This window comes from Rhinolophus sinicus, chromosome 4 (assembly GCF_057876585.1).
Source record: "Rhinolophus sinicus isolate RSI-liver-muscle chromosome 4, RSI-T2T, whole genome shotgun sequence".
Classification (NCBI taxonomy): Eukaryota; Metazoa; Chordata; class Mammalia; order Chiroptera; family Rhinolophidae; genus Rhinolophus; species Rhinolophus sinicus.
This window is the reverse complement of record NC_142504.1, coordinates 96,344,488-96,371,476: the sequence shown is the minus strand read 5'-3', so window position 1 is coordinate 96,371,476 and position 26,989 is coordinate 96,344,488. Positions and strand designations below refer to the sequence as shown.

Below are 26,989 nucleotides of genomic sequence, written 5' to 3'. Positions count from 1 at the left end.
ACTAAAGATTGAAAACGACGAATGGACTTGGAGCTGAGCTGCGCCCTCCACAACTAGATTGAAGGACAATGACTTGGAGCTGATGGGCCCTGGAGAAACACACTGTTCCCCAATATTCCCCAATAAAAAATTTTCAAAAATCCTTTGATTGATCTATCATGCCAAGCCTACTTTTTTGCTTAGCATAAATATGAATTTTCTACATACCTGCTTTTTGTTTTTCATGACCCTGTTCTCAGCTGCTGATAAAACAGACATTTGGATGAAGTTTCCTTATCACATTCATGAAAACCAGAACATTCATAACCACTAGAAACAGTTATTAATTGTAAACAATCCCATGTATATAGCCTATTTCATAAGCATATTTGCATCATTACTAATTTTTGAGTTAAACGAAAATAAGCATAAATGTTATTCCTAACACCATTACAAAAGGAATGTAACACCTCTGAAAGCCAACAGAGGGAGTAAAAGTGAAACCATCAAACTGCTGGTGTCATAAACGAAGCAGGCTGGCAAAACAAACAGGAAATAAAATATTTGCAGATAGGACATACCCCAGGCATGAGGAATAAACCAAGATTTTCTAACTGAATAAGAATGAGAGTTGATTCTTCTGCAGCGAATGAAGTTTATATTCTGGAATAAAGCTTTTTCTTAAAGCTGAAATACCTGAGAAATAGACTCAAGTGAAATGAATGCCAGCCATAAAGCACAAGCACCACAGTCTCAAATTAACTTCTGAAAGCAGAAGAACTGGACCTTTCAAACCACATAATATAACACTGGGTTGAAAAGTAAATTTATTAAAATAACCATAAAACTCTTGCTTCTTCTGTAAACAGTGTGGGTAGCACAAATGAATCTTGACTTGTTTTTCCTTCTAAGAAAACATGACAATATCAATGTCTTTCAATATGACACATCAATCAAACGATTATCTTTCATTTCAAGTTCCTTAAACTTAAGTGTTTATCGAGATTTATGACTTCTGCTGCCTCAAAAGCAACCAGTATTGCAGTCAAACCCACTTACATATGCCCAAATCAATCACAAATACTGGCATCAACCATAAATGGGACACAAATAAATAGCTTATCATGTGTATGTCCACACAAGAACGGCCATAAAGAATGAAAAGTTCTTTATATACTAATATGGAGCAATTTTCAATATATGTTACATGAACAAAAAAGGTACTTTATACCATTTGTGTCAAAAAAGAACAAAATTATATTTATAAATGAGCTTGCCTGTAGATGCACAGACTCTCCAGGAAGATACTTAAGAAAACGTTAACACCAGCTACCTTGGCAATGAAATAGAGTGAATGAGGGAATAGGAATCAAAGACTTTTTACTGTACCTGGTTTTGTACCTCTTGAATTTTGTATTGCATACAAGTATTATATATTTAAAAATCCACTCTCACGTAGAGGTCTACTGAAAAGTCTTATGAAGAAAAAGGAGTTGTGCTTCTTCTGCTCATGACACCAACCACTATTTAGGTCAAATATGGTCAAGTGAATATTACTAGAATTTCCCCTATGGTGGAATTTTGTTCTAATTCATAAAACACAAGGGAAAATAAGCCACAGGAAGTGGAAATAGAAGCTCTGACAAAACCCTGAAGTGGAATAAAAATGAAGTCCCCACAACACAGGGGGAAAAGATGTCATAGGTACAGATTAATCTTCCCAAACAACCAGATTATTTACTGCATATATTGGTTTGGGGAGGGGGGACGTGGACTTTTCTGGTAGAGGTAGTCCAAAGTAGACAGCAATAGAAAATGACAAAATTATCAAATGGGAGTTCGATCTTATAAATGGGATAAAAGGCTCTCAACCCTCTGGTTTACTGTTCACAGCGAATGTACAGTGAAATACTAGACATACAAAATATAGCATTTATCCTATTAGAACAGCATTTCCTCCATGCTCTTCTTCCCTCTCTCTAATCCACAGGCAATCCTCCTCTGTGTGGCTACGACAGCTCATCCCGTCTCAGCTCCCTGGAACCCCACGTTACTGACGATTCCTTGGCACTCCTCAACATCTCACACTCAACTGGACCGTCCATTCATTCATTCGCCCATTTATTCATTTTTTTAAATTCTCCTTCTGCCTCCTCCCTCCCTCTCCTCCCTCCCCCTCCCATATCCCCCTCCAGGTACCACACTCGCTCTTTCGAAGCCAACCTTATTAAGAGAGTTGTCTAAACAGCCTGCCTCTATTTCCTTACCGCTCACATTCCCTCTCCAACCCAGTCCCATCGGATACCGTGTTTCCCTGAAAATAAGACCTAACCGGAAAATAAGCCGTAGCATGATTTTTCAGGATGACATCCCCTGAACATAAGCCCCAGTGCGTCTTTTGGAGCAAAAATTAATATGAGACCCGGTCTTATTTTCAGGGAAACACAGTATCTGCTTCTATTAAACCAGTAGAACAGTCCTTACCGGGGTCAGTAAAGACCCCCATGTCTCTAAATCCAACAGACACAAGCTGGCTCTCATCTCACTTAATGTCTAAGCAGCATTCTAGGCCCAACCACTCCCTCTCCGCCTTAAACTACTGTTTCTTTGGCTCCCAGATTTCCTATTCTTGCTGCCCCTTCTCAGGCTACTTTGCAGGTTTAACTTCCTCTACCAAATCTCAGCAGTTAGTCCTAGGGCTGGGTCCTTCACTCACCCACCGAAGTGACCTTTTCTACACCCAGAGTCCAATACCATCCCTGTATGAGTAAGTTTGTTACTCATCTCAGACTTTCTCTGGACGAGTCATCTCCATTTAGATTTCACAAGGGCACCGCGAGCTCTTCATGTCCACAGTCATCTCTGAACTGCCCCCTCTGCTCCTTCTCCTGCTTTCCCCAGGCTCAGAAATAGCGTCACTGTGACCTCTGCTGCTCATGTCAAAACCTTGAGGGTTATCTCTGATAATGCCTTATCCTGTATTCACTGCAGCCATCATTCACTAATTCCTACCAATCCTCCCTGCTCACATGTCTAGCCTGCCCACTATTCTTCATCTCTATTGTCAACCACTCTAAACACAATCTCCACCATTTATTTTTCAATGGAATGATTGACAATTATCTCCTGTCTCTCCGTATTTAGTCTTGCTCCTACCAACCCACCAATTCTTCATACAGCAGGTAGAACAATATTTTTACAAGGCAAATGACACGTTTATATAAGAAAGATTTTTTTTTAGATTCCACATATATAGAAAATATTTTTTAAATGTCCTATGGGGGGGGGGGGGGAGGACGGTGACCAAGAGGAAAGTTAAAGGCAACTTGAATTTTATCTGATGTTTTTCTCTCCCCTTTAAAAGGGTTTATATGCAATAAGTTTTAAAACCAGCTGTTAATTCTGGACAATGAAAGTGCAACATTTGTTCTATTAGTCCTGCACTCTAATTGAGACAGAAGATGAGGACAGGTAGAAGAGTTAAACCATGGAAAGGAAGTAGTATACTGGCCCCTCTGAGGAGGCAGGGAAGTAAAAAGTATAAGGCTGAATGAAGCTACTGTGAAAATCAGAAGGGAGTTTATTTCATATCAGACCTCCTTCTTGGTCAGCAAAGCTTAATACAAGGTGAAAAGGAAGGACGGTTTGGGTTTGTGAAAAATGGAAAAGGGTTGTAACATTTGTGACGGAGAATTAAACAGAGTCAAAAAGAACAATTCACAACATTCCATTTCCAAACTCCGGAAGGATCACTGACACAAACTTAAGGAGCAGGAGGGGCTGTGCTCGCTCTCCCCTGCCCGAAATCTGTCCTCGGCTCATTTCATCAAGGGCCACTCACACCCTAGCTCTCTCCAGCTACAAAGAATGTCACATAAACCGTTTTTTTCAGATCTTTGACCTTTCACACTCATTTTGTGCCTGCCTCTTGCTGGTGCTCTTGCTGATACCAGAATGAATATGACTTCCCTGGGGTATCCTCTGGAACTGTGAAGACGAGTAAGATCCCGGTTATAAACATTTTACACATCTACTTTCCTTCACAACACTTTGTGTAATTGTAGCTAAGTAACTGTTGTTTAATGCCAATCCCCCATACATAAGGACAGATAAAGCTTCAAAGGAAAATAAAATTATATAAATCCCCCCCAAGCTGATTTAACACAATGATTAATGGCCAAAACGTACCTTAAGGCAAAAATTATTATTGAGACAAAAGGTGTCATCCTACTCTTGCATCGCCCAATGACAAGCATAATGGGAATCTGTGGAAGTTTTCTTCTGACTGCAAGTTTCTTCTCGAGGAGGTAGCAAGCAAGGTCATTACCAGTTAAGAATGAGGATGAATGAGACGGTGGTGTGGCTGATCAGGTGTGAAACAGTAGTGTGAAGGGGAACAAACTAGAAGTACAGTATATGATTTCCAGACAATAATAAGGACCCACTTAAAGGGTTATAGCCATGAACTTAAAATTAAAGTGAGACTGGTACCCGTGGTTACGTTTTTCTCCTTTCAAGTTCAACTGCATAGTAAGTCCCAGGGCAAAGGAGGTAGAAATTGGATTTAACCAGAACTGTAGTTTTGCCAAGCAAGGAGAACAAAGCAAGAAAGAAGCAAGAATGTGTGCGAGGAAATGATTTTAATGTCACATCAAGAAGGCACAAGGCAGTGAAATGTGGTAGGACCAATGGAATGCACAACCCAGTGCAGTCGGTACTATATCCATAGAGTGAGCTGGAAAGATAGAAGGTGGTAAGCCAAGGGCACTAGAAATGAAACTGAGATGAGAGGAGGGTTGCAGTTATTGGTAACTGACAAGATCTAACATAGTGCTACGCAAAGTGTTGTTCCTGGAAGGACTGTCTGCAATGAGAGTACAGAAATTAAGAGTAATTGATTAGAAACTTACAGCAATTTGATATTGTTGTAACAACCAAACCGCATTTCAATTTCCCAGTAATTGATTTTGACTGTATTTTACCCAGAAAATCTACCACTGAAAATAAAAATATACTGGTACTTCACAACAGATAGTTTGAGAAGCATTTGGTTAGAATATGACTATGGAAGTAAGTTGGCTGAGGTAGGGTGGGTAACGAAATCATTGTGGGAAAATTCACAGAATGAATGGGCAGTATCAGAAGGACCATCTACCATGTCTCCCCGAAAATAAGACCTAGCCGGACAATCAGTTCTAATGTGTCTTTTGGAGCAAAAATTAATATAAGACCTGGTATCATATCATATGATATCGTATCATATCATATATCATAGAAAACCTGGTCTTATAGTAAGCGTCTTATATTAATTTTTACTCCAAAAGACGCTTTAGAGCTGATTGTCCGGCTAGGTCTTACTTTCAGGGGAAACATGGTAATTATAAAATTGTATTGCTAGATTTATAATATAAATAGATGCTACATATATTAAAACAATAGCATAAAAGTGAGCGAGGAGAGCAAACTCTCCAATCCTGGAGCAATGTTTCTATATTTTATTGGAAGTATTAATTTAAAAAGACTGTGGTAAAGATACAGATGTAATCCCTAGCGCAACCACTAAGAAAATAACAAAAAATATAGTTTAACCCGTACCCAAGGCAGTAAAGGAGATACAGAGAAATAACAAAAAAGAAACGTTAGAAAATAAATAACAAAATGGCGAATGTAAATCCAACCATAGTAATAATCACATTAAATGTGAATGGCCTAAATACTCCAATCAAAAGGCAGAGATTGTCAAGTTGGATAAAAAAGATACACCTGGGGCCGGCCCGGTGGCTCAGGCAGTTTGAGCTCCATGCTCCTAACTCCGAAGGCTGCCGGTTCGATTCCCACATGGGCCAGTGGGCTCTCAAGCACAAGGTTGCCGGTTCAATTCCTGGAGTCCCACAAGGGATGGTGGGCTCCGCCCCCCTGCAACTAAGATTGAACACAGCACCTTGACCTGAGCTGCCGCTGAGCTCCCGGATGGCTCAGTTGGTTGGAGCGCGTCCTCTCAACCACAAGGTTGCCAGTTCGACTCCAGCAAGGGATGGTGGGCTGTGCCCCCTGCCCAACTAGAAAACGGCAACTGGACCTGGAGCTGAGCTGCGTGCTCCACAACTAAGATTGAAAAAACAACAACTTGACTTGGAAAAAAGTCCTGGAAGTACACACTGTTTCCCAATAAAGTCCTGTTCCCCTTCCCCAATAAAATCTTTAAAAAAAAAAAAAAAAAAAGATACACCGGTAGGCACTTTAAACAGACATACCTTAGATTCAACGAAGAAATACAAGTTGAAATAAAAGGAAAAAGATATATTACGCAAAGAGCAACTATAGGAGAGCTGAAATGTCTATATCAATATCAGACAATTTTACTAGACACAAAGAGGGACACTTCATAATGATACAAAGGTTAACATAACAGGAAAACTAACAGAATGGAAAGGACAGATAATTCAACACTAATCGATTTCAATTCCTTATTCTAAATGAATAAAACTAGACTGAAAATCAGCAAGAATATAGAAGATTTGAACATTATCAACCAACTCCACCCACACAAATTATATATAGACCACTCCACTCCTTGGGTGGTTACTGGCATCTACAATTGAACAGAGGGTAACCCCAATTAAGACGTGGACTACAGGAAGAGTAAAAAGAGAAATAATCAACTTTGCTATGAACTAGATAATGCTCATAGGAACGCAGGTCTCAAAGAAAAGAAATTCAGATTTGAACATCATCATTAAGTAGAGGTGGCAGCTGAATATATCAGTTCATCCAGGGAGAAAGCATAGAGTGAACAGAGAAGAGACTTTACAAAAAAAAAAAAAAAAAAAAGGCAGCAGCAGCAAACCAGTTCTTTGGTGTATAAACTGGTAGGTAAGAAATAATTCTTGGAGGGAAAAAAAAAAGATATCCATAAAACACACACACAAGAAGAAAGTCTTCCTTCTTGCAATATATTCTTAGATGTTTAACAACTTCCTATAGACTTAGAATTGTGAGAAAGAACCATGACTAATGGAGTCTTAGCTAAGACTAACCATACAGGAAGCCCTCCTGAGGGTTTTGACATGGCACATAGAAAGTCACTAAGCATTCAACATAAGTAAGACTTGCCTTTTAAGACTTTCAATTTTACCCCTTGTGAGAAACAACTATCATTAACCATCCTTTAACTGACACAAAATGAATGAATAAACTGAAACTGTATAGTCCTTCCTGATGTGACAAATGCAAACTGAAGTCATTTGCTGTTACAAGTTTACTGTTGCTACAGGCACTTTTCCGTTGAAACCACAAGCTGACACAAGCACAGCCCCGCTAAATGAAACTGCTTCTAGGCAAGTTTTTGCTCTACAGTCATGTAAAATGGGGCATTCTAATTGCTAGCACTCCTGCATCTGTTTATTTCCTATCACCACCTTGGAACTGTAAGAAATACAAGCAGCTAATACCTCAAACATGATCTATATGAATCAGTTATCTTACACTGATTCTTTACAGGTACAAGCCACAGTATTAGAAAACTCATGAATTCCAACTTTCTCTCTTGCACAAAACAACATTCTGAACTAATTATGACTTCAAATTTAGACAAAAAAGCAACTTTAAAGAGGGTCAATATTTTGCTAACAAAACAAGAATGTTTTTTCCCACTAAAGAAGAGGCTATAATATTTTCCCATCACAGAAATTTAAGTTTAAAAAAGAAGACTTACAGGTAATCCTGTCTATTCCCTTGCAATGCAGGATGGTCCAATAGGACACCGTCTTCTGTTTTATTTAATCTAGCTTCAAATACCAAGTAATAGTGCTTATACCAACCTTCCTTGAGAGAATGCTATGTTTCAAAAAGAATTGATGATATAGTTTTTTTTCCAATACACAGTCTACTGTAGTCCTTAATTTTATTTAAAGTTAATACTAAATATTCTATTATCTGTGACCAACATATATATTCAACATAAAAACGGTCCCAAGAAACATACTAAAGATCAACTTTTCATGTGTCTGCTCTTATTTTTAATATTTAAATTCTTTACCCACTTCCCTTAGCCTGCCCAAAAAATCTATACCCACAAATTTTCAAAAGTAGTAGTAAGTGGGTGTTAGACCACTCACTATAAAACAAACTTGGGTACTGAATTCTCTGCTCTTCAAATCAAAATAGATTCTATCCTCTACGTTTTATTCTTTTTTAAGGACGATTTGATTGAAATAGTACCACAGAGAAGTGTACACATCATTAGTGTGCAACTTAATGGACTGTTTAAATGAACATATCCATGTAATGAGCACAGATACAAAACATTCCCCAAATCCAAAGCCTTCACGTCACCTTCTAGTCATTACCTGCCCCCCCAAAAGTAACCATTATTCTGACCTTTAGCACCACAGACCAATTCTCCCTGTTCTTAACCTTCAAGGTGATATAAATAATGAGGGGATATTCTATACCCCATGGTTTGGAAGACTCATTGCTTTGTTTTTGCTTTTTGTTTTTTTAATTTTTATTGGGGAACAATGGGGAACAGTATGTTCTTCCAGGGCCCATCAGCTCCAAGTCATTGTCCTTCAGTCTAGCCGTGGAGGGCGCAGCCCGCCATCCCATGTGGGAATTGAACCGGCAACCCTATTGTTGAGAGCTCGCGCTCTAACCAGCTGAGCCATCTGGCTGCCCCTCTGGCAGCTTGTTGTCTTCAATCTAGTTGTGGAGGGCGCAGCTCACTGGCCCATGTGGGAATCAAACCAGCAACCAGTTGTTAAGAGCTCGCACTCCAACCAACTGAGCCATATGGCCACTCCTGGGAGACTCATTATTGTTGAAATGTCAATTCTTCCCAATTTGATCCACAGAGTCAACACATTCCCAAGCAAAATCCCAACAAGCTATTTTGTAGATAGTGGCATGAGGATCCTAAAGTTTATATGGAAAGGCAAAAGGTTCAGAATTGTCAACACAATACTGAAGTTTGTAGGACTTGACACTACCCAACTTAAAGACTTACTACAAAGCTACAGTAATCAAGACAGTATAATATGAGGCAAAGAACAGATACATAGGTCAACTGAACTGAAATAGAGAGCCCAGAAACAGACCCACACAAATAGTAAATTGACCTCTGACAAAAGAGCAAAAGCAATTCAATGGAGAAAAAGTCTCCTCAACAAATGGTGCTGAAACAATTGGACATCCACATGAAAAAAAAAGTAAACTAAACATATACCTTACTTAACACCTTTCACAAAAATTAACTCAAAGTGGCTTATGGACATAAGTGTAAAATGAAAAACTGTAAAACTTCTAGGTGAAAACAATAAAAATTTAGCTGAACTTAGGTATGACAATGAGTTTATATATACACATTCAATACCAAAAGCATGATCCATGAAAGAAAAAAATGGTAAGTAGACTTTATTAAAATCAAACACTTCAGCTCTGCAAAAGACACTGTTCAAGAGAATGAAAAGTTGAAAAAGTATGTCCAAGTGTCTCCTTTAAAAAAGACAAAAACAAAAAACATCCGTCTTTCCTGCTCTACTTTCACTGCAACTGCCAAACTTTAAGAACTGTCAGCACTTCTAATTCCTTACCTTCCACTGCTTAACCCGATGCAATCTAGTTTCTATTCCTATTATTCCACCTAAAGTTTTGCTAAGACTAACATTACTTCATATCACCAAATCCACGAGTTTTGCAGTCCTCACTCCTTACCTCTCAGCAGTATCGTTAACTGTTAACCATGCCTCCCCCTTCCCGAAAATACCCTTCCACGGACTTCTATACCATTACACTATTCTGGCTTTGCCCCCTTCCTTTCCAATTCAACCAATTTATATCTCCTTTGTTGACTCTTTCTTCTCGTCTCTTTAAATTTAGTTCTTCATGGCCCAGTCCTAGGCTCTCTTTCATTTTACTTCTAGGTAATATCATCCATATCCCTAGCGCCCAAATTCATACCTCTATCCCAAAGGCTCTTCCAAAGATCTCCAAACACAGACGATCAGCTCTCTCCCTGACATTCTACTTAAATTATCTCAAAGATATTGCCAATTTAAGGTGCTAAAATAAATAGCCAAATCTGTCCTGCCCCTAGCAAGCAATTAATGCGCAATTAATTTGGTATCATTACCATATCCAAAACCATACTGCTCCAAATCCCATTCCATCACCACGTCCTATCAATCTGGCCACCCAAATATCATTCAAGTCTTTTCATTTCTCTACTGCCTACCTAGTCCGAGCTACCAATACCCACTGCCTGGACGACATTAAAACATTAGTGGTCTCCCCACATCCACTCCTGATCACTACAATTGCAACCCAAATTGTTTTTATTTAAAAATGAAAATCTAATCTTGTGCCTCTGGTTAAACTCTTCAAAATACTAAAACTTTTTAAAAACAGACTAGGACAGAAGATATTTAATCAAATAGCTATTGTGTCAGGCAACATGCTAGGTTCGTGGTTACAAAAATGAATAAATCACAGTACTCGCACTCGAGTACAATCAAAAACAAGTATCTGTTGAAGACCTGCTATTTAAGTGTTTCAGGGCAGTCAAAGACAGCAAGCAGCTCACACAAATGAATTGGAGGAGTGTAAGTAGGACAGAAATGGGTAAGCACTACGGCAGAGGTATAAAGAACTCTAGACATTCACAAGATCAGAACTAGAAAACAGTGTCTATATAAAGAGGGTAACAATTTAACTGGGCTTGTAAAGGTAAGAATAATTGCAATTAATAAAAACAAGAGTAAAAAAGGGCTACTACAAATCTCAAAGCTATATTCTATAATGAGAGACATGAGGAAAATCAAAAGAAACAAGAAAGGTCAGAGGCACTAGACTCAAAATCCAAGAAGGGATTTCAAAGTTTCATCTGAGATCACTTAAAGATTATTAGGTTTAGATGAAAGGTCTATTTTAACAAAGACAATAATCCTGCAAAAACAAAAACTGCTGTGAGTCAGTTTTCATCGATGCCACTCTCAGCACTAATGCAATACGGTGGCAGCCATGAGATACAGTGATCCAACATCTTTCAAAAATGAAAACAAAAGTTCACAAAACACGAGTCCTAAGGCTAGAGAAGAAAGGGAATTTGAAGTGCTATGGTCCACTAATTATTGATGTTCTCTAAACCTCGGCTTCCTTCGTTGTAAAACTTTAGTCGTTGGTAGGAGGAAATGAGTAATACATTTAAAGCACCTAATACACAATGAGCACAAAGTGAAATAAATAAAGAAACAGTATTTTTTAAATCTTTATATTCTTTCCTCTTCCTCTTCCCTTTAAGCCCACCACGGAATTAACAAGTCGCTTCTGTACAACCAAAGTCATCTGGATTCATTCATGCATTTAACACACACTTACCGAATACCTAGTATCAGCTACCTATGCCAGGCACTGGAAAATATACTGTACCTTCCCAACAAAGCTTATAGTCTAAGTAAGAGACAATCGAATAAACACACAATTGAATAATCACACAAGTAAATATAAAATGTATTTATGTGGTAAATCCAGTAGAGAGAACATATGTTGGCACCATGAAAGGAATTAAACTGTAACACAGCCTAGGACGTCTAGGAAGGCAGCCCTGAGGAGTTAATAGAAACCCATTGTTTCAAATAAAGGAGGGAAACATAATGAGGTGTGATAAAAAAATATGCTTCTATACAGCAATTTCTGTCAAATAAAAACATGACAGTGTGTCCTCATCCACCTTATTCACCGGATCTTGCACCGTGTGACTTCTGGCTCTTCCCCAAAGTCAAAATGATTCAGGACATCGAGGCAGACATGACAGTACAACTAAAGACACTCACGAAAGAAGACTTCCAGAACTGCTTCAGAAAGTGGCAAAAACGATGGGATAAGTGCATTCAAAGCGAGGGTGAGTATTTTGAGAGGGATTAATGGCAATGTGTCTTTTACTGTAATAATTTTTTTTAATTTAAACATTCACTATATTATTTGATCACACCTCATAGATTTAAACTGACTTGTACTTCAAAAAGACCACCCAGGTTGCATAATGGAGACTGGCTGGAAAAGACAAGAGTAAATGTCAGTATAACAATTTGAAGGCAAGGCAAAAAAATTATGGTAGCTCTAGACTGATGGTAATGACAAAAAAGAAATGTGAATGAATCTGAGAGATCACTGAGTAAATATGGGGGGAAGAAAGGAAGGTGTCAAGTAGGGCAGTGAAACTATGTAGTCAGATAGTGTAATGATGGATAACATTTGTCAAACCCACAGAATTGTTAGTTATTCAGTATTATTCAACACAGTATTTGTTTTTCAACACAAAAAGTGACCCCTAATGTGAACTTAGACTTGAGTACTGTAGCAACATTAGCTCATCAATTGTAACAAATGTAACAAACTAATGTAAGAAGTTAATGGAGAAAACTGAGGGGTGCATATAGAAACTCTCTCTACTTTCTGCTCAGTTTCTGCAAACCTGAAACTGCTCTAAAAAATAAAGTCCAGCAGTAGTAGTAGTATTTTAATGCTGAGAAAACTTGTTAACTTGGAGCTGCTTGGGGCCAACTTTTGCCCTCATGAGAGGAAAGCCCTGCTGAAAATGAAGCCACAAAGAAAAGCAGTACAGAGCCAGAACACAAAGAAAGAAAAATAATGCCCAGATGATATGAGTTCCTAGATCCAACTAGGCCGCAGGCCAGTTGCACATTGGACTTCTCACAGTTAAATGAACCTATTAAATCTCATTTTTTCTTTTTAATAAATGCATATGGAGCTACTATATATATGTGTATATATGTTACAGTCATCTTCTGCATAAACATTTTCATAGGAGCCAGGGTCACAGCATACAGAAAACCACTCCAGTTAATGGCTCTACTTGTAGACTTCATGAAAAGGGCAACATGAAAACAATCTGCCTTACCCCGGCCTTTGCTTCCCAGCACTGGGAAACTAATGCCTCCAAGCGGCTCTGCTGATCAATTTTAGACACAGCATAAACATCCAACCATGAATTATCCAAGACCTCAATGTTTTCAGAAAGTTTCAAGGGATATTTTAAAAAGCAAAAAAGATATAGGCAATTTCATTTGAAAAACCCACTAAAAAAATGCTTTAGTCACTAGTGACTTTTTTTAATTGATGAATTTTTATTACATATTTGTAGGATTTTTAAAAAACTGTCATTTAAAAAGATACACCGAATCTAAACAACTCTATTTAGGTTTTCGGAACATTTTAATTATTTTATTAATTATTGCTCATAGTTAACCTGAAATGTATAATCCCCATTTCTAAGAAAAGAATATGTAGGTCAGTGGCCAAGATATATTTAGATAGATTTAGACAGATATATTTAGAACAGTTTCTGAATTTCCAACCTGCTTCTTAACCTAAGACTAGATCATGCTACACAAGCAGCCTTCTCTAACCAAAATAAAAGTTCTGAACGTCTGGATCTTTACAAAAGTTAAATTAGGTTATACATTTAAAAGATAATATTTTGAAACAGACCCCTTTACAATAAATTTTCCTAACGTATTTGAAGTTTGATATTTAAAATTGGATTTTGCCCACAATCTACAGGAATACATTTTTTGTATAAATCAAGACATATTTGCATTTTACACTTAAGAAGGTGAACAAGACTGCTCCTTTGATAATTTTCCCTAAAAACAAAACATCCGTTGTTTTGATCCATTTTATGGAAACCACACAACCATCATTTCTTTGTTATCTTTATATTAGGAGAAGATTATAGTTTTCCATAGTGTGCTTACTTTAAATTATGCCCAAGGCACAATCAATGAAAGTAAAAACTATGCCATATAAAAAGGGAAGGAGTTATTAATAAGTAAGAGAGTTGCGGTTTAAATAGCCTCAACAGTCTAGTATAAACACATTTTTTTAAAGTTATTTTTTTTAATAGGTTTAGCTTCAAAATCCAAAAATTGTTAGCTGGCTTACAGTTTAAATATTCAACTCGGCATGTTTATTACTGAATCTGTGAGTCAAAAAGGATGCACTCTCCTAGCACTAAATATCAAAGCAACTGGCCTCTTTCTAAATTGTTGTAAAAACAGTTACTTCTTATATGGATGGGACTTTAAAAAAAAAAAGTCATGAAACCACCAACAGGAATGTAGCTAACCTTAGAAGTTTCTGCCTCCAAGACAGTTATAATATAAAACAGATTACAGCTTGCATCTATTGCTAACTCATTTTTTAAAAAGTTGTAGTAACTAACTAAAGTAGCAAGTAAATCACTGGGACCAAGGTTAAAAAAACAAAATCCATGGCAATCAGTTGTAGGTCTTTAAAACTACCCTCTTAAACTCTTTGTCAAACTTTGGCTACTCTCTATACCCAGACACTTAAAAAACAAAACAAAAAAAAAGGTAAGGTGTTTTGAAGTTTTGCTTGGCTTTGTTTTTTAAATATAAACAAGAACAGGAGACCAGGACCAAGAGACAAATTGCAACCCGTGAAGATAAAACTAGAATGAAGCAGGGCTTTCAAACAGTATTGTGTGTCTACTTCCTGCTGGTGTTGGCAACTGTCACAGAAAAATTATAAAGTGACTCTACAGTTAGACAAGTTGGATATCAGAATAGATATTGTGACAATCTAACGTTAGGGAATTATCACAATACTAGTAATCATCCAAAAAAATTAGAATCTAACGATTACTACCTGATTTTTCTGTGACACACAAATACACTGCTGTAAGAGGGTGATTTTTAAAGCAAACAAAAGCAAACACACACACACAGCAATGGCTGAGAAAATTTAAGTCCAAGAAATTAAGAGTTAGCCTTACAGATGGGGGAGGAGGGAAATAGCATATTATGAGGCAAACAATTAAAAAAACAGTTATTTGTGTAAATGTTTTCACTCACCCCCCTCAAACTCATTATATTACAATCTCCTTTGAAAGCAGGGATTATGTTAATCATCTTCAGTTCACTCAGTTCCTAACACACAATATTTAATAAATATTTGTTGAATTGATTAACTGAATCATTTTTAAAAATCACCAAGACCACTAATGAAATGCCTTGTTTGCTTAACACTTACTACTACTGACTTGTATGTAAAAATGTATTCCACGATAAAGAATCAACATGATTTCTGATCGAGTAACTCTCCTTTCACCTTTCTATATAAATACATAAGCAAAAACGGACACAACTGCTAACAGCCTAGTAAAGCTGTTTCCTTATACTTAGAATACTGTATTATAAAATCATGGCATACTCCTGCATAAAGAAGCAAAAACCAGACACTAAAAACTAAAGAGGTAGAGAGCATCTTACTAAAAAAGAAAATGAAGTCCCCTCTCTCCAGATGTTCAGGTCTAGGAAGAGATTCCATTACGTCTATTAACAGTGATGTTCCCAAATCTTCTGAAATAGAAAAATTAACCACTTTTCTAATTTTTACATAGAAGCACAATTTAATGACAACTTCACTCTTAAATAAGCACTAATACTGCAAAACAAATTTTGCTTTCTAAGGACGTCTTTCCATTATGTCAGGATTTGGGGTTAGTTTTTCCCCTGAGAAGTTGTAGCATGGATAACGTGGATAGTGCAGGAACCAATGATGACGATTAAAGTAAAAATACTACAGAATTACAATACAGTGGAAATGGCCCTTTTCTCCACAGCAACTTTTCCCTTCCTTTCCCTTCACTTAGCTCTCTCAAAAGGATGAGGCTGAAGAGGCTATAAACAAGATACAGTATAAAAGACTCAGAACTGGGAATGATGAAAGGCATTCAGAATGAGGAATTATGAGTGATAAATTCATGGAGCTAAGCAATAAGCATCAACAGCTGCTGACATCACAGAGAACCAACCACTATGTGCCTCCTGATGGGAGCACTCAATAGCAGCTATAAAGCATTTTTGCTCAAAGTGAAAAAAAAAAGATAAACAAAGAAAGAGAGAACATACCTCATAGAAACTGAATCTGATCAAGCCTCTAAAACCTAATATCAATTAACAAGAAACCCAGGGGACAGAGGAACATGTTTAAAACCACCACAGGACTGTAACTGGCAAATTCAAACTGCAGGAAAATTTTTGTATCTTTAACAAATAATTTGCCAGGGAAAAGAAATGGAAGGGGAACCTACAGATTACAAAACAATGCAGACCTTATTTGAATCTTGATCTGAATAACTGCATTTACGAGATAATAGAGAAATCTGAACATCAAATATCATGATATTAAGAAATTACTGCTATTTTTCAGTTTTTGTTTGTTTTTTCCTTCAAAAGTGAAGTTTACTAAGAAACTAGAGTGCTAAAGGGTGGAATACCAAAAAGGCACTCTAAAAATTAATGCAGCTGACTATTTGGCCTACCCAGAACTGAAATATAAATTGTGAGATTGCAAGCACGGGAAGAGAGTAGCTTTGCTTGCTTGCTAGCCAACGTTTTCCCCACTGATATAAGCTCTATAAATAGGCCAAGAGTGATAATGGCTGCTCAAATCACTTCATGTAGCAGATACCACCGCTACTGACACGCAGCTGGCCCAGCACCAGGGCTGGGAATACACGAGCGTCAAGTGAGAAACCAAGGAAGTCACCCAATGCAAAGAATGCACCATGGCTAATGAAACCATCTAGGTACTCAAAAGCGCCATCAGTGTAAATCAGAATTAATTTAAGGATTTCTAAGACTTCTGCTCTGGCCACTTCCTATTTTCTATCTCCTTCAGAAAACAGTACATATAAAGAAGAGTTACCACATGCTGGGACCTAAGGTCCCCAAGATCAGTATTGCCAAAAACCTATCTACTATACATGGCCTAAGGCTCACAGCAAATTGTTTAGTGGATTGCAGTGGAGAAAAATGGGAAGCCCTTGATGATGAAATGTTGATTTAAGAATAAACTATGCTTCTATCTAGGTTAAAATTAAGGCAGACAGGATACTGCTTAAAATCTTAACCACATGAGGTTTTTGTTCTTAATACAGAAAGGAAAACAGTCCTGTTTTCCTAGAGTTTTAGTCCACACCCAACTTCCCTCTCCCCAACAATACCTTTCTCTAATTATAAGGCACCTAACAAAATGCTGACTCTGGACATCATAAAAGCTGTTTGTTTAAACGAGACAACTCACTGAAAAACAACTTGTGATCCCTTCGGTAAGTATCTTGTTTCCCTAATGTTAATCACATTAATGAAAACTTCTGATTTCTAGATTACCTACGCACAATCCTAGTTTATCCGCATTCATGGGAACGACTTATATAAGTTTTAACAGATTTAATTTTGTTCCTCTTTAAACAATCAAAACCAATTTACTAATACATGGACTTGAATTCCAGGCAGAGTAAAAAGTATTTTGTAAATGAACTGGTAGTACAAAAAGAACATTCAAGACTCCAATCAATTTCTTTTAAGCTTAACGACCCATTTAATAAAATACTATTGTCCAATACCTTAGTTTAAATGATTTTTATAAAGAAAAGACTAATGCCATACTATAGTTGTTTTGTTATACAGTCTACTTTTCTCCTACGTGTACTTTTCTTCTCCACAGGAAAGAAACTTAGAAATCATCTGGTTCGCTACATTTGAAATCCCTGAGCAGAAATTATTTCTTTTATCTTCGTATCCATCCCCACCTGGGACCTAAGTGGTCAGGAAATGAGTTTATTATTTAACCAGGTATTAATACCCCACATACAAATAATTCTGCAGATAGATTTCTACTTTTGATTAATCTTAACTAGAAAATACTCACCCATGTAGTTTTAAAATTAAATAAAGTCAAGTTAATAACAGGATTTACACCATCTGTCCATTGGCTACTAAGTGACAGAATCTGAGCAAAGAGGAATGAGGTCCCTGTTTTGAATAAAGACATGAAAGAGAATAAACAAAATTTAAACACTAAATTAAAGCCACAAATCCTAAATAAGACAACCATCAAATCTGAATCATACTGGTTATTTTAGAGAATTTAGAAATCACATTTACTATTATCAGCTACTACTACTGTTATGATAAATATGTATGACATACACATTTCCTCCCTAGCAGTTTAGGAATACAGAAGAGAATAAAACAAGCAAGATGCTTTTTTAGTTTCACCCTGCGCCTCTCTTACCACAAGGACGGGAAGGCTGCGTGTGAAAACTGACTGAACATCAACCCCACTTCTGCTGAGAGAAGCTGCCCACACAGAAGCAGAAAATACTGCTTATTTCCCTTAAATTCAATCATGAGTCCTGAAAAAGTAAGGAAAGTAGGTACAATTAAAGATAAAGGCTAAGGATTTCAAAGTTTCATGACAATAGTCAAATTTAAATTAAGACTAGAACTGACAACTAAAGAAGAATAACTATGAAATTAGTCTGATGATCAAAAATCAATCCAAAATAAATAAAACCAATAAAATTCTAGTTACTGAACTGAAGGCTAAAGAAAAATCTTTCAAAAGGAATGCCTATCTCATCTTTTATATTCCACCTGAGGTCCCCGCCCCCCGCCAAAAAAACAATAAAGTAACTAACTCATTAGCAGACTAAGATACTGTACCTTCACAACTTGGCCCTACCTTCGTCTCACCCTACATATCCTCTCTGTAAACTCAAGGCCCTGGCCACACTTAACCATTCGAGATCACGGATACTCATGACTTTGCATAAGCTGTTCAATAGCCTGGAATGCCCACCTGGAAATGCACCTCAAATCTCAGGTTTAAATGTGTAAGTTCCTTTGGCATCAGGAAATTTGTCAATCTTACTCACCAGTACAGCTCTAGCAACGAGAGCTCTCCTGGCACACAGTAAGCAATCAATAAATCAGTGTGGTGAAAATAAAGAGGTTCCACCAGAATGTTTTGTTGTCTGTATTTTCCCAAAGATTTCTCAATAGCTCTTACCCCTTTCTATAGTCTCACAGCTTTTTACTCAGTTACTAACTAATACATCTATTTCATTTATACCCTATAATTACAGCTACCCAAGAAACTTCATTTGGCCCCAAACTCTTTCATAAAATAATAGAGAATACTGAAATCAGTGTGGTTCAAAAGAAAGCACATCGTAGTTATTTTTCATCTTCTACAGGTTTTCTCAAGTATTGTCAACTCAGTAAACATGTCCCTAGTTACATGCAGAAAAATTACAAAGGTCTAAGATGATTTACCAAAGTTACAAAGGTAGAGTTTGGGTCTCTAATGCATAACAGTTCCAAACTTAAAAAAAAAAAATCCTTATTACCCACACAAGTCTCTTCATGCACACACCAAAACAAAACCATAAGATTGAAGATCCCAGCAAAACAACCCCTTGAATAATGAGTGACTACAGAAGCTCCCAAAAGTTACTCATCATACAGTAAGGAGACTTAAGGTACCAATGAAAATAGAATCCTTTGAAGGACATACATTGAGCACCCAGGTCTAACAGAACTGCATTAAATTAGAATCTAAAGCTGAACCTATCTTAATGTATGGGTCTTGGATAAATCATGAAGACTATAAAACAAAGTATCATGACACTTGCTCTTTCATAAACGCATTTAAGAATAATATAAACTGAATTAGTGAGGAATGTCTACACTGTGAACTTAATATGGTGCTAACAAGGGAAAAAGTTTGTAGCTCCAAAATCTAGTCCCTCCCCTTTTTCACAAAAAGATGTCAGAAAACAAAAATTTTCCATTAAGAAATCATATTTAGCTGATGCCTAGGTGTAATTACCTTGAAGTTTCTCCCTTCGTTTCGAATTGTATACCTATATGTGAAGTTTACACCTATATCTTAACATTACAAAAAAGATATGGTTTGAAGCGTTAAGATTGCAAGTGGTATTTAACAGTCTGAAGGAACCTGATTTCGAAATGTTTAAAAACATTTTTAATTCTCATTTAATCCATGGAACTGCATGAAATTTCACTGAGGCTCTTTTTAAAGGAGCATACAGGTTATCACAGTAAATTCCATCTTAGTTTTCTCAATTCAGATTGAATTCATAATTTTACATTTACTGAGCAGATAGCACTCAACTAGGCATTGTATTAGCCAGATTACTGCGCCAAAATGTTACACTTCCTACTAAAAAACCGTTGGCTTTGTGACTCCGCAGGACATCAGGTAATAACTATCCATTGTAGGCCTCTAAAAATGCTTGTTAAACCAAAAAGGCAATGCTTACTGTTGGAATCCAGATTGCCGGGATCAGCAAAACGACATTAGAAAGTTAACAGACTCCATCCTTAAAATATCCCAGGAGAAGAAAAGGAGTGATTCAAACCGTTAGCATGTGCCCAGCGACACCACACAACAGCCTAAGCAAAACTGCCAGACGTATTCGTAACGAAGAGGTCCAACCTTGGCAAAGCAGCGTTCAGCGGGATTTTCATCCTACTAGATGGAAGGATTCAGAAAGCAAAAACTCAGGCACGCGACGAAAAGCGCATCCAAGGATAAACTGCTCAAGCGGCTCCACCTCGGAGAACACGTACAGCGGGTCACGCCTTCCAGCTGCGAGCATCTGGTCTGTGACAGCGGCGAGCACGACTGAACAGGCCGAATGAATGACGTGCGGTTGTGTTAGGGGCAAATGCTCCAACGACACACAGAGGTGGCTGCTCTGAGAAATCAAGTACGAAGCGCTACTGGGGACAAGAAGAGAACCCGGGGAGGAGTCCGAGGAGACGACGATCTGGGACTTGGAGGTCCGTCCATTTCCATCCTCGCCGGTTTTCCGAATAAAGTTGACAAACTCGCCGGGAGCGGTCCATTTTGAGGATGGACGCATCCCTCCCCGTGACCAGAGGCGACCGCCGACCGAAGGTGGTGGAAGCGCTGAGAGGCAGGCGGCGCCGAGCCCGAGACAGCCTTTCCTGCCTCCCCTCGGCCACCGCAGCCGCGGCGCTCGTGCGGCCGCCTGGGCTCTCCGGAGTCCGGGCAGGTGTCGGCGCCAGACCCGACCCGCGGGGCTGGCGGAGCCGCCGCTGCCGCGTCCCCAGCGGGCCCGGGCGCCGGAAAGTTGCGTGAAGGCAACTCCAGGGCCGCAAAGCCGCTCCCCCGCGCGCCCCACAGACTGCGGCACCTCCCGCGTCCTCTCAGCCCCGGGTCCCAGCGATCCGGGGGAGGCGAGGGGCCTCGGCCCGCCAACGCGGCCGGGCCAGGAGCACAGAGGGTCACCGGCGGGCGTGCGAGCAACCCCCGTCGTTGGCCCCCAAGCCGCGCCGCGCCTCCCGCCAAGTCCGGGCGCTCACACCGGCGAGCGCCAGCCGGGCCCGTCACCACGCCAGCGCCCGGACGCCGCAGGGCTCTCCCCCGCGGCCCGCACCCCTCCGACTCCACTCGATCCCTCCCCGAGACGCAGCCCGGGTCCCGCTGAGCGACCCGTAGCCAGGCCGCGGCCCTGCGCCCCTCGCCGCCTCACCTGCGCTCCGCGGCGGCTCCGCACCTCCTCGCCGGCTCCGCGCGCCCCGTCGGGGCACGCACCGACCCCCGGGCCGGGACTCTTCTAGCCGCGGTCACTCGGGACGCGACGGCCACCGTCGCCTTCTCCTCCTCGGCACAAGCCCCAGCGGCGAGCAGAGGGTCGCGGTCAGAGCCCCGCTGAGGCTAAAGGGAATCTCGCCACCTCCGCAGCCTCCACCACCAAGTCCCTTCACTCGTCCGCGCCGCCCGGAGAAAATGTCACCAGAGGCCGTTCCGCTCGGCGCCTCACTTCCGCCCGGAACCACCGAGCCCGCACCGAGTCAGCTAGAGCGGCCGCTGCGGCGAGAGCCTCTAGGGGCTGGAGAGGGAGGCGGATGGAAAGCCACACAGCGCCCTCTGGCGGAGGGAACCCGCGCTCCTCTCAACTCCACGGTGCCCGGCGCGCGGGCACCGGCTGGCTTCCCGGGCTTCTTTCCCGCGCTCCCTCCTTCTGATCAGGCAGCTCCGTTCCAGAAATACCTTTCTCCAGGCTCAGAAAGCCAGTCAATGCAAGCCAAGGACAATGCCCTGCGAAAAGGACGGCGCTCCCTTTCCCGGGCGCTGCTCAGGACTCACCCTTCCTGAAGCCTTCCCGAATGAAGCGCGTAGTGTCCGAATGCTTGAGTCACTCCATTAGGGATGCGCGGCCTTCTCCCCTCACTTTTTCGCGGATGCCCACCGCTTGGCTCTGGGAGACTCGGCCGTGCAACTCATGCAATGCCATCAACATCCCGTAAGTTTCTGGAATGGAACCTTGCAGGCCTCGCAGATAGACCGCCACCTGCTGGTGAGACGGGGTGGGCCAGGGACACCCCGCTCCGCCCTTGTGCGCGTTGCAGACGCCCCAAATTCCACCTATGCAGAGTCACTCCCCTGACTGGCAGTTCACCTTGGGAAGGGTGACACACCGTTGCACTCTATGAGTTTTCGAGGCCCTTCCTTGAGGCCTAGGGTCTGGGGAAACGTGCTGGACGCAGGACCCGGCGGGAAGGTGAGGTGGGCACACGCCACTTGGTGGGGTACAGGGCTTCCGAAGGCTGGAAGATGAGGTGCTGAGAACAAACCTCACCGCTCAAGATCTGGCCCAGAGGCTGTGCTCTCTAAAAGCACGGTTTTCATAGATAAATAAATAAATAAATAAATAAGGGCTTGGGAAGAAAATGTTAACGATCTTGACCTTTTCAGGAGCCATGTGGGGACCTGGGGTGACACTCCCCAAGAGGAGATTCTGAAAATCACAGCGCTGGTGCCACTCAGCCCTTAAAATCAGTCTCCCCTTTTTAAATCAGGCCCTTCAGCTCCCCCCAGTTCACTCATTTATGCTGACTGCCTACAAGCATGGGAGTTTTCCATCCCTGACTAAATAAATAAATTGATAAAATAATTTTATAGTGATAGCTAACTTTCATTGAATGCCTACTATATGCCAGGCACTGTACTGTGCATTTAAATGGATTCATTTATTTAATCCTCTCAACAAACCTATGAGTTTGGTGGTATTATTAGCCCCAAATGACAAAGGTGAAAATGAGACACAAAGTAGTAAAGTGACCTGCCCAAGGTCACACATCAGTAAGTGGCAAGACTGGATTACCACACAGACAGCCCAACTCTAGAGCCTGCTTTCTCAACCACTACCACCAACTGCCTCTTTGAAATTAACTGAGATCATACTATATACCATCTAAACATTTTGTCTATGTAGGTTATTTCGCTCATTCATTCACTTATTCATATATTTCCCTGCTACTTTAGTCCTCAAGGAATTTGAGAGCCTGTGTGATCGTGACAAGAGCCTAAGCTCTTTCAGGAGAAAAAGAGAAAAGAACTACTAAGATCATAGCTGTCAGTCTTGGAATGAATTAATTAATGTGGACTAATACATTCAGTTTTTGGTTTGCTTTTGTTTTTTAATTTTATTGGGGAACAGTGTGTTTTCTCTAGGGCTCTTCAGCTCCAAGTCGTCCTTCAATTTAGTTGCGGAGGGCACAGCTCAGCTCCAAGTCCAGTCGCCATTTTCAATCTTTAGTTGCAGGGGGCACAGCCCACCATCCCATGCGGAGAATTGAACCGGCAACCTTGATGTTCCGAGGTCGCGCTCTAACCAACTGAGCCATCCGGCCACCCTACATTCAGTTTTAAAATAACTCCTTGACAGTCTTATCTGGTCAATACTGTAGAGATACTGAAGTAGGACCCTGACTACTGAGGTACCATCTTGGCTCCCTTTCCTGTTTGATAGCAAGTCAATTGCCTACAGTGAGTGGACTCTACATATTTTTGGAGGCTAGAGCATTTGATATCCTAATTACTATTATCCCTATTACCGCCATATTTAGATTGCGAGTAAGGCAATTGCTTTCTTCTTCCTCTCTATAGGAGCATGAAGGGCTGAGGAGTTGATCCTACTGCTGCCTTAGATTTATCTCCTAGAATCTCCTGTGCATCACATACTCAGCTCTCCCAACTCCTGAAATCCCATCTCCATAAAACCAGCCCAGCCCAGACACCACCCATATCACCAGCACCCTTACCAGCTCCCTCCATCCCATGGCCGCTACAGAAATTTCTATTAAGAATACTCTGCTCACAGACATTGTCCTATACACATGTCCACCCCTTGGCCTCTCTGCAGTGTTACTACTGAATCATATCAGTGGTTCTCTCAACTTCTGTCCTAAGCCCTGCAGGCCAATGCCAAGTCCATCGGCATCGTTGTTTGCTTCTGATGCACCTGGAATAGGGCTGGGCCTGCAGCAGATGCTATTAGAAGTGGTGAACTAACCAGTAGCATCAGAGTGTGTTGCCCCTGCTTTGACTATTCTGTATACTCTGTTCCTTCCCGATGGAGCAGGTTACTATAAGGCAGTTGAATTGGGGATGGAGGCACGGATGAACCTCTCTGCACTGAGATGGCCACGTATGCGCAGACAAGTCACCTCTTCCAGAGTTAACATGACCTGCTTGGCCTCAGAGCATCCGTTATTCCACAGAATTTAATTATGTCTCCATACGCAAGGCCATCCAGAACATTCTAAGGATTCCAAATAGCAGAAGGTGACCTGGTCATCAGGACCCGGGGCTCTGGAGTCCAACAGATCTGAATTTGGATCTGGTTCTGCCTCACTTCTGTAACCTCGCAGAGCCTCAGCGTTCTCCTGTGTCAAACACAGGTGACCCCTGATACTACTGTTGACGGAAGAAACGTCCAGACCTGAAGAGAACTTGAATGAGTTTACGTGAGCCAAACTGCTGACAATTGCCGGGAAGCACAATCTCAGCAGATTAAGAAAATGCTCTGGAGAATGGCTGTTTTGCAGCTTATTTTATACATTACAGTCAAAGGAGGAGACATAAGGAGGGTTACATGAAATCCATTGGGGGTAGATTAAGTGCCACGATGGTCAGATATATCTGAGTGAATATATCCGAAATTTTTACACATAAAAATAATGTCATTTATACACAAAGCAGCTCAAATTGTTATTATTAAATGCATAAAATAGTCAAAATATCAACTTTTTGGTTATTTTTGGATTTTTAACACTTTTTGGAAAAAAACACCTTGAAATCAATTAACACAGCAAAAGAGTTAAGGGGGTGGGAGAAAGCAGAGCAGGAAAATCTCCGGGACTGGATAAAAAGTAAAATGGAGAGATGCATACTTCTTTTACATTGGTGGGTACAGGATAGTTAATAATTAACACTTTACAGCACCTAGAGATGGTATTCCGGGTAAGATAACAGTGAGGGGTTCTATAGTCTCTCTGTTCTGGTGCTGGTGGGTTGTGCCTTCAGGGGTCCAGAAAAAGGAAGTACTCTGACATTCCAGGGCATGCTATCTTGGATGCAAAAAAGACGATAGACAGTCTGACTTAAGGTAAACATTGACCTTTGTCAAGGAAGCTACAGGCCAAGGATATGACTTCCCGCCATGATCCGCTCTTAGTTAGGAATTATTATGTTCACACCATTCTATGTGGTTAATTTCAGTCTCTGAGTTTGTAGGGCCTGCCATGTGGCCTCCCCTGAGCTTGTCATGTTTAGTATGTGGCCCCTTTTTTATCCACACTACCTTGTAGGATCTTGTGAGGAGTGAGGGTGAAATGAGTCATATGTGTAAAGCTCTCAGCACAACTCTTGGCTTAGAAAACACTCTATAAATATAAAGGACCACTGTTCTGATGGCGACCCTCCAAGCCAGCACCTCCAACAGGCACAGACTCACACTGGTCAGTACAGTGGCGCTGCCATCTCAACTGAGTCATTTTTCAAGAGCAACAAGTTCATGTGGAACCAGAACAGAGCAGGGCAGAAGGATGTAATGAACATGGAGCCACGTGGTGGCTGAGGGTTGGTGAGGCAGAAGAAGGGTTAATAAACGTGGGCCTGAAGGAGGACTGCCCAGGCCTGCATCCCCTCCCCAGGAACTGCCCAGGCTCATCCCCTAGAAATAAATCAAGATGTCCAAACACCCTTAGAAAAAAGAGATAAGACCCTAACCAGAGTAAGCTGGTTCTTGATGCCTACACAAACTGCTGGAACCTGTCCGTTATTTGAACTCTAGCCTTATTATAATACAATGAAAATAAAATGAACATTAAGGCTTGCTCTGCACCCTGAGAGTTTTTCTGTAAGAAATGGGTAAGAGCATGCACAGAAAGAAACTAATATAACTAACATATGCCAATCAAATGACTTCAGTCTATATGTCACATCTCCTGCTGTAAGGAAATTTACCTACCCTCTCCTATATAAGAAAAAGCTAACCTAAAGTAAGGTGCAGTTTTCTAAGACTCTGCCCCTGCAGCCCCTCCTCCAGCCCCCGCTGGTGTTTCTCTCCTTACTACCAGGGACAGCTGTCTTCTTTAAACACAGACAGTCTCTGTCTGCCCGACCTTCAGTAAAACTTTCCTTGCTCTCCTCATTTCAGGTTGAGTCTGTGAATTCCTTCACCTTTTGTGAATGAACAGTGGTTAGTTCCAACGACACAACAAGGGTGAGTGCGAGAGACGCCTCCCTCAGCTCCCTCCATTCTCTGGGATGGATAATCCAAGCTCTTCCATCTTGGGCTCCAAGTTCTTTCCAGCCACGTGATCCCTCTGACACCCCTTCTCTATGTAAAGCTTGTAACTTCTAATAAAAACTAGAAATAAAAGCAAAGGACAGCTTAAAATTTTTCAACAAATATGTATTATTGGTCTTTCATTTTTCAATGAAAAAAATAGCTCTGTATGACACAGCATCAGACCTTGGGGGACCTCCGGGGTAGGAGGGGTGAGGGGCTCCTCTGACACCCCATTTAAACTAGCCCATCACAGCATTGTTTGTTCCCTTCCTGACATTGGCCCTCCTGAGTACCTGTTGTGCATATTCTTCTTTCTCATCCGTCTGACACCCCAGACCATAGGACACGGGTTGTTCTGCCCTGCGGTACACGGATGTGAATGGAGGAAGTCCATCTAAGCATCTAGGTGGGGAGACACAGAAACCTGAAAGGATGTCAAAACAAGGAAATGGTGCAGGTGCCAAATAGGTGAGAGGCTGGGAGAAGGGC

The 26,989-nt window shown here is 40.7% G+C and overlaps 2 protein-coding genes across 6 annotated transcripts in view; one reads left to right on the top strand and one right to left on the bottom strand.

Annotated features, from left to right (window-relative positions):
• The window catches only part of ARK2N (arkadia (RNF111) N-terminal like PKA signaling regulator 2N), a 66,519-nt gene extending 44,380 nt beyond the window's left edge, over nucleotides 1-22,139 (bottom strand). For 4 of the 5 annotated variants that reach the window (XR_016021167.1, XM_019739682.3, XM_019739685.3 and 1 more), the window contains exon 1: nucleotides 21,392-21,529. The gene's annotated coding sequence lies outside the window, so the exon portion shown is untranslated. Of the gene's footprint in view, nucleotides 1-21,391; nucleotides 21,530-22,008 lie in introns of those variants that run through there. The other variant, XM_074340037.2, reaches the window with a different exon arrangement.
• Nucleotides 20,369-26,620, top strand: LOC148758421 (uncharacterized). Its single transcript, XM_088797615.1, has 3 exons — nucleotides 20,369-20,507; nucleotides 20,596-22,165; nucleotides 26,366-26,620. Exons 1-2 carry the CDS (start codon nucleotides 20,369-20,371, stop codon nucleotides 21,477-21,479), a joined length of 1,023 nt encoding a protein of 340 aa, XP_088653741.1. The 3' UTR covers nucleotides 21,480-22,165; nucleotides 26,366-26,620.
• Nucleotides 26,621-26,989: the final 369 nt, after the last annotated feature.

Excerpts from the sequence above, each read along its gene's own strand:
- LOC148758421 (XM_088797615.1), top strand. The coding sequence starts at position 20,369 with ATGGAAGGATTCAGAAAGCAAAAACTCAGGCACGCGACGAAAAGCGCA. Across the intron at positions 20,508-20,595 it reads GCATCTGGTCTGTGACAGCG|AAATCAAGTACGAAGCGCTA; the intron begins GCGAGCACGACT and ends GGCTGCTCTGAG.